This window comes from Lytechinus variegatus, chromosome 1 (assembly GCF_018143015.1).
Source record: "Lytechinus variegatus isolate NC3 chromosome 1, Lvar_3.0, whole genome shotgun sequence".
NCBI classification, from domain to species: Eukaryota; Metazoa; Echinodermata; class Echinoidea; order Temnopleuroida; family Toxopneustidae; genus Lytechinus; species Lytechinus variegatus.
Window position 1 is genome coordinate 69,076,208 of NC_054740.1, and position 8,519 is coordinate 69,084,726.

The 8,519-nt window shown below is 37.2% G+C and overlaps 1 protein-coding gene across 2 annotated transcripts in view; it reads left to right on the forward strand.

Moving 5' to 3' along the window:
* Positions 1 to 8,162, forward strand: part of LOC121421190 (kelch-like protein 17) — a 36,367-nt gene extending 28,205 nt beyond the window's left edge. For both annotated transcript variants that reach the window (XM_041615855.1, XM_041615861.1), the window contains exons 6-8: positions 2,951 to 3,091; positions 4,579 to 4,771; positions 5,352 to 8,162. In XM_041615855.1, the coding sequence (XP_041471789.1) occupies positions 2,951 to 3,091; positions 4,579 to 4,771; positions 5,352 to 5,574 (557 nt within the window). In that variant the 3' untranslated portion in view covers positions 5,575 to 8,162. The remainder of the gene's footprint in view (positions 1 to 2,950; positions 3,092 to 4,578; positions 4,772 to 5,351) is intronic.
* Positions 8,163 to 8,519: the final 357 nt, after the last annotated feature.

Sequence of the window (8,519 nt, forward strand, 5' to 3'; positions counted from 1 at the left end):
GTGTGGCAATTGTCAAAGAAATTTTAATAGCATTTGAACATTCAACCCTATGAAATTTCAATGGTTAAAGCTCCAAATAGTGATAGGAATAGGGAAATCGAATTTCAGCCTATTTCGTGCATTCTCATAGAAATAAAAGCAAATTTCATTCCAAATTGTAATATTGTCATCATCATCACCAGGGAAGCCTTTCAAGTTAAGTTTTGTCAATGGTTTTCACTGACTTATTTGCTCTCATCCAATCAGATGCAAGGATTTACAGTATCTTATAAAAATCACTGACAAATATCTTAATGAAATACTCCCCTGGGATGTGTGTATAGGGTGGATGGAGTGTGTGGCCATGCATGTATACCTAGCCATAAGGTTCAGGCTCACTATACATTACATTTAGGACAAATCCACCCCCCCCCCCAAAAAAAAAAAAAAAAATGGATGAATGAATGAAAGGAGAAAAATAAAATGAGCATAACACTGGAAATGTCAAAATTGTATGTGAAATAAGGAATAAATAAGTTGTGACACTAAAATTTTGCTTATTTTTCTCAAAACACCTATGCAGTATGCAGAGCCCAGTAACATTCAAATTACAGACTGGGGGAGTCTGTAGTGTCACTCACTGTTTTCATTAAACCTGAAATATTAACACAAATAAAGTGTAAATTATTTTGATACAAAAACATAATCAACCCTTCTGATAGTTTGATGATAAAGATCGTTGCGCATTTCACAGCTGTGGTTGTTTGATCAGTCGTTTTTGTCTCACCTGCGAAGCAAAGTGAGACTATAGGCGCCGCTTTTCCGACGGCGACGGCGGCGGCGGCGACGGCGGCGGCGGCGGCGGCGTCAACATCAAATCTTAACCTGAGGTTAAGTTTTTGAAATGATGTCATAACTTAGAAAGTATATGGACCTAGTTCATAAAACTTGGCCATAAGGTTAATCAAGTATTACTGAACATCCTATTAGAGTTTCATGTCACATGACCAAGGTCAAAGGTCATTTAGGGTCAATGAACTTAGACCATGTTGGAGGAATCAACATCGAAATCTTAACCTGAGGTTAAGTTTTTGAAATGTCATCATAACTTAGAAAATATATGGACCTAGTTCATGAAACTTGGACATAAGGTTAATCAAGTATCACTGAACATCCTGCATGAGTTTCACGTCACATGACCAAGGTCAAAGGTCATTTAGGGTCAATGAACTTTGGCCGAATTGGGGATATCTGTTGAATTCCCATCATAACTTTGAAAGTTTATGGATCTGATTAATGAAACTTGGACATAATAGTAATCAAGCATCACTGAACATTTTGTGCAAGTTTCAGGTCTCATGATTAAGGTCAAAGGTCATTTAGGGTCAATGAACTTTGGCCGAATCGGGGGTATCTGTTGAATTACCATCATAACTTTGAAAGTTTATTGGTCTAGTTCATTGAACTTGGACATTAGAGTAATCAAGTATCACTGAACATCCTGTGCTCATTTCAGGTCACATGACCAAGGTCAAAGGTCAATGAACTTTGGCCGAATTGGGTGTATCTGTTGAATTACCATCATAACTTTGAATGTTTATGGATCTGATTCATGAAACTTGTACATAAGAGTAATCAAGTATCACTGAACATCCTGTGCGAGTTTCAGGTCACATGATCAAGGTCAAAGGTCATGTAAGGACAATGAACTTTGGCCATGTCGGGGTTTTTCGTTGAATAACCACCATCATATCTCTGTAAGTTTATTGGTCTAGTTCATAAAAAGTGGTCTAGTTCATTAAACTTGGACATAAGAGTAACCATGTATCACTGAACATCTTGTGCGAGTTAGAGTAGTATTCATAGTCAGCACTGCTGCTATATTGAACCGCGTGATGCAGGTGAGACGGCCAGAGGCATTCCACTTGTTACTAATAATGAGATTCTGGGTTTATGCCCTTTGATATTTATAATAGGCTTACAAAAAATGTATCGACGGTTTCGCTTATGCATCAGAATTAATAAATCATTAGACTGCACTAGAGGCATGTGAAACTTCTTCAAATTGGGATGCTTGAAAAGGTCAAACTATAATCAGATATGTCTCGCTTTCATTTCAAACATGATTCATTGGATGTAAAGGGGCAAATCACACATCACCGGCTTAGATGGTAGTTCGCAGCAATTTGCCCCCAAAATGGTAATGCGATGATGATGATGATGATGATGATGATGATGGTAATGATGATGATGATGATAATGATAATAATAACAGTGATAACAATAATAATAAGGATAGATAATTATAATAATACTATTTGTCAGTGGATGTCTGATTTTACTGGATCTCACGATTATTGATCCAACAATCAAAGTACATGTACATGTAATTTGGACAATGTGCATGAAAAAATTGTTTGATTTTGTAGAGTAATGATCATTTTAAAGGCCTCACTTTAATTTTTTTTTTACAAATTTGGGTCTCAGTCATGAAGCATTAATTCCACTTTTGATGATCAATTGACTTAATCACAAGGGGCTAGGTTTGATGTAAATTTGCTTTTAAATTTTTAGTTGTGTGCTTTCATGCATCAATGTAGTGGTCACATAGTTTGCTGTAAAAACCATTCACTCAGGGAAAATGGTCTGAAAATGCAGCCTAAACTCCCTGGCAGTGACTTGTACATAGAAGGTTCCTCTCACCAAGTTGTATTTGTGCTAGTCTTAATGTCAAGACCCATGTGTTGATCAAACTTTCAATCAGGGTCTGTGCCGGCAGACTAGTGCTCACATCCTTCTCTTGGGACACAAGATCAGTACTCAAAATGAGATTACACATCTCACATCATACATGTACCGGTACATGTTTTGCCACTTTATACGCATGACTTGAAATGTGTGAAATCTGTGAAAGAACCCCCAGGCTTTATTTTCATTACCCTCTTGTTTCTCCCTTGTGTATGTACATTAGGAGGTGAAGACAACAACACCAGTCACAACGCAGTGGAGGTTTACGACCCTACCAACGATTTCTGGACGTTTGCACCCTCCATGAAGCAAAGGAGAAGTGGGTGTGGCGTGGCAGTGTGCGACGGGAAGCTTTATGTTGCAGGTAACCTTTAGTCTAGTGTTCACAAAATGGATAATAATGAGGTTCCATGGCATTTGCTCTGGCGACAATTGCTCCGATGGAAAATCTTTACATTAACCAAGCATATAACCTAACCTCCAAAGACTAGATAAATCCTAATCCTTATCTTTACATTATTCTGAACTAAAAATTCTAATTACAACCTCACTCTAACCCCATGCCCTCTGATATATTATGACCGGAGCATTGTCGCAGAAGAAAATGTCATGTCACCGATAATGAAGACACTAAACCCTGAGATGTGTACCTCACAGAATAGGGAATATGATTAAATATCTATGTTATTTGTACATGTAATAATAGTATAGGATTTGTATAGCACAAGGATCCACCTTGCTAGGTGCCCAAGGCACTCCTATATTACCCCAGCTAAGCTAGTCAACCGATTCAGGTGTGCACAGGTTTTTGAGGAATTACTTCCTGCCGGTATCCATTTACCTTACCTGGGTTGAGTGCAGCTTAATGTGGGTAAATCTCTTGCTGAAGGAAAATATGCCATGGCTTCGAATCGACCGCACATCCATGAGATTGAAAGACGAGAGTCTTAAACACTAGACCACCACGCCCCCACATATACATTTTTGTTCTATCATTTGGTAGAAGCAGTCCATATGTTTTGTTTACTGATAATGCAACAGATGGAATATATTTTAATCAGATCAGATCAGATAGAGTGTGTCATCATGAATAATTCTGATATCATGGGCAGATTAATAGAATATAGCTAGATATTATATATGACAGACCTGATACTATAATTATCAATTTCAAATTTATTTAGTTCTTTGCTGGTATGGTGTGCCGGTCTTTTGTAATTTGATATACAGCTGATATGTTATACAATGCTAATCTTTAAATCTAATTTAATTGTATTCATCTAATTTCATTATTGAGTTAATTAAATTTAGAATAAAAATGAAGTTACTTACATGAAATTGTAAAGAATAAAGGCAAATAAGGATACGAAAGTACGAGGTATTCAAACTTCTTCATCATCATTATCAATGTCATCGTCATCATCGTCATCAACATTATTATCTTCATTGTCATCATCATCGTTATAATCATTATGACCATTATCTCCATCATGATCATTATCATCATCATCATTATCTTCATCATCACTATCAACTTCAACTATATCATTGTTATCATCAATATCATTGTCATCATGAACATCATCATTATCATCTCCATCATTACTATTTTATCACCATCAGCTTCATTGTCATCATTTTTATCATCGTTAGCATGTCATCATCATCACCATCACAATCATCATCATCATTGTAATCTCAATCATCATCACCTTATTAAACCAAGATAACTATTTCAATATGATTACATTCATCATCATCATCATCATCATGATAATCCTGATGATTATAGTCATCATCAATGTCACCATTACCCTTTTATTCCCTCTTTTGTTTTCTTCATGAAATAAGGTGGTTACGACAAGAGCTACAGAACGGAGAGGGCCAGCGTCGAGTGCTACGATCCCGAGACTCAAGAATGGCACTTTGTGGCGGAGATGGAGAAAGCGAGGTCAGGGTTAGCCTTGGTTGCCATGGATCATTATATCTATGCTGTCGGAGGTCGGTTACGACATACTGACCAGTTCTTTAATATTGCTGAAAGGTGAGAGGTGGCAATGTCAAATTATGGTTGGTTCCACGACATTTGCTCTGGCGACAATTGCTCTGATGGAAAATCTGCATGTTAAGCCAAACATGAAATCTGACCTCCAAAACTAAATAAACCCTAATCCTTATCTTTGATTCAAAAACTCTATTACAATCCTAACTTTAACCCTATGCCCTCTGAGATATTAAGACCGGAGCAAATGTCACAGGAGCAAATGTTGTGTCACTATATTGGCAGGCTCTCTAGAATGGAATAATGAATAATTGCATTGAAAGTTTAGTATTGCTATGAGCTTTTATAGTTACAGGTCACATGGTACAAGTGAAGTGCTGATTTTGAAATGAAACCTAACATAAGTTAAAGCATATTGGGGAAATGTGTGTGTGTTTTTTTCAAAGTGAAACAAACATCTCTTCTTTTTTTTGCTGCTTGAATTCTGTTGACAACATTGCTATGAGTTGAAGTTATTTCATCAAACCCAGTGCATTTAACATACAACATTTCAATGTATTTCATTGACTGTGTTTGCATTGTAGTTCTGAATCCTGTCTTTTGATTTGTTATCATCTTTCAGATACAACACTCAAACCCAGCAGTGGTCTTCCATCCGGTCAATGATTACACCTCGAGCCTGGCCAGCTGTTTCCATCTACGACAACAAAATCTTTGTTATGGGCGGGTACGATGGATCCAACCGGCTGCGTAGCGTCGAGGTGTACGATCCGCATCTTGATTCCTGGTCACGAGCAAGCAACATGAACGTAGCACGGGCGGGATGTGGAGCTGCGGTGGTATGACCAAGTGGACCCGGTCTTGGGTCTTTTCGCTCAGTCAGTCAGCATGATAAAAACTATTGAAAAACTTTCACTGATGATGACAGCATGGCAGTGTTAGGGCCTCATGTGAGCCCTCTGTGAGAATGTAGCATCTGAGATGCTTTCACCATTGACCAATTAATTCTTAAATGTTAGGCTTTAATAAGTCAGTGATGGTGAAGCCAATGGATTAATTATCTGGTTGGATCATGTGGTTATGAGAGTAGATCTGTCTGCATAGTCCTGGACAGGTTTGAAATATTAAGATTTTCTTGATCTTGTATCACAAACAGGTCTACATGTCAAGTCTCATCGGATCACAGAAATCTGTTTGACCTTGACAAAATTTGACTTAAAATATGTTGTTAACACATATTTTGTATATTCTGGTTTGGGAAAGTTCAGAGATTATTTGCCTAATGGAAAGTTGAACTTTATATGCAGTGTAATGTATCTGGTTATTCCCTCATATGGATAAGGACCCAAAAACAAAATAGAGCAATCATTATGAACAAGCAAAGTTGGATTTTCACAGGATACATAATAGGCAAATTTAAATTTGCAATTCTTCTGTGACATCATTTTGCGAAGATTTTCATGCACGTGCGCAAGACAACTGCTCTTGCTTTGCCTCTTTTACGTTTATATTTCTCTGAAATCTACTAAGCATTACCCTCAGTTGGGCATACTGGGTAGTTATGTCATCGGGCGTTCATGAAAGGACTCGTCTAGTGTTATTCCATCAAGTCCTCTTTTATCCAAAAAAATATGGTAGTGACCATACTTCTAGCCAAGAAAATTCAAGGAAAGTTATAACTTGTCAGACAAAAATGTTGATGAAAGGCTCCCCAGATCACCACAGAAAGTATACTATATACAGTTAAATGATGGATTTGCTGATAGGGTACAAAGCTTATGCTTTGTGTCCCCACTCGTAGCTTTATAGGTATGTGCTGGGGATTTTTGCAGGAATCCCACTATAGAAGAGCTATGCGTCTTTACACAGTAACTTTCCTTCATTCCCCATTGTTTTGTCTATGATGAAATGTAAGATTTTTTAAAGAAAGGCCGCTTGCGGGATTCCCATGTGAAGAGGCGGCACCGTAATTTAGGACTCACACATTACATATTACATCAGTAGGAAAGCTAAAGCAACTCTTCAGCACCCTGCAGACTAGAACAATGATCGGTCTAGGAACATTCTGTGTCACTGGATTGGCATTGCAAATCTGAAGCTGCCTTAGACCCTGGATGCTTGAAGGATCAAAAGATTTCCAGGGCAAATTGCATCCAATCCAAGACTTATTATTTCATCGAAGGGGGGAGGGGGTGTCTAAGTCATGCCCAAATGATGACTTGCACATGATATCTAACAAACGATGTCATTAATTAATATGCAACTGCACATGCCCCCTTAGCTTGATCTGACCAATGTGGCGATGCATTTTACACTGCATGCAGTTTGGATTTTAAATGTGATTTTCAGTCACAGATTAAACAAGACCCCCCCCCCCCCCCGGTCCTTGAACCTCAGGGCTTGCCAAATTTGCTGTCGGAATCTCTGATAGATCTAACTATAGGACCAAATGCACAGAGATTTATGACCAAATGTTGCAGCATCTACATGTACACCTATCTACAAGGGCATTTTGCTCATTCTGTAGATGTGGTTTCTCAACAAGACAAAATGTATCTATTCTTGAATTATTGTACCCACGCTTGCTAGGCAAGCAGTTTTACTACAGTGTGCTTATGTACTTTTTTAATATACATAACGGGGTAATTGTAAAGAGCCCAGCAGAATGAACATGGAGTGTCCTTTTCTAGCTTGTATTATTGTATGATATTAGTACATATTGACCCTAATTCCATAAATCTTGTTTGAAAAGCAAATGCAGATATATCCTACGACAAATCATCTTTCAGCCAATCAAACGTCATGATTTGTTAATAGAATTTGACAAGTTTCATCAAAACAGGGCCTGGCTTCTGTGCCATAGCTGAGGCAGTACATGCATATTTTGTATTTCTTGTATCCAACAAATGTACGTGTGCACGTGTATTAAATACAAATAAACCATAAATTGACACGCCGTGTCCTCTGCAGATTCACATTGTACTTTGTGACCTGCTACTATGAAACCAACAACAAGTTGCTCAAAATGAATTTTTGAGATTTTTTTTCAGCTTGATAAAACATATTAAAAAAAATTAACAATAACCCACACAAGTATTTGATTGAATGTAGATAAATTTCAGTGAGAGCTTCAAAGAAAATGAAAGAAAAGAAGGTTTGAAGTTCAGGGTTCGCTCAAGCAGATATTCTGTGACACTTTCAGGCAGTCAAAGGAATTGTTTCAAAGGAGACTCTTGTCTTTTTTTTTACTTTACAACTTCAAAGTTTAATCATGTAAAGAAGAATTACTATTCAAATAACCTTTTTTCTCTTTGAAGACCAAAGTGATGTTTTGGTTAGTTACAGAAAACCCTTCTTTGTGACTTATTGTTTATTTGGGGGTGATGGGTTTAGGGTTTAGTCAGATTAGTTTTCTTAATTTTAGCATCTAAATGTACTTGGGATTTGCATATATATTTGCTGCGGTTTTCTTTTCATACTTACGTGTAGATTAATGTTCAGATTGGAAAAGTTGGAGAAAATTATCCAAGAAGTTGAAGTAGATTTATACTCAAACAAAACAAGTCTTGAGTCTTGATTTTCTTAAAAATTAGACCTTCATTCCCTCATCCATGTCCACAATAATTTTTTTTAACAATCGTGGGGCGATGCAAGAACTTGCATGTTCAATATCCTTTCTTTGAAAATACACTAAATGCAAATTCCTTCCAACATGAACATGATTTTTTTTTCCTTGTGCTTAAAAACCTATGATTTTTTTTCACCATTGATCATTATTTGTCTTCCTGTT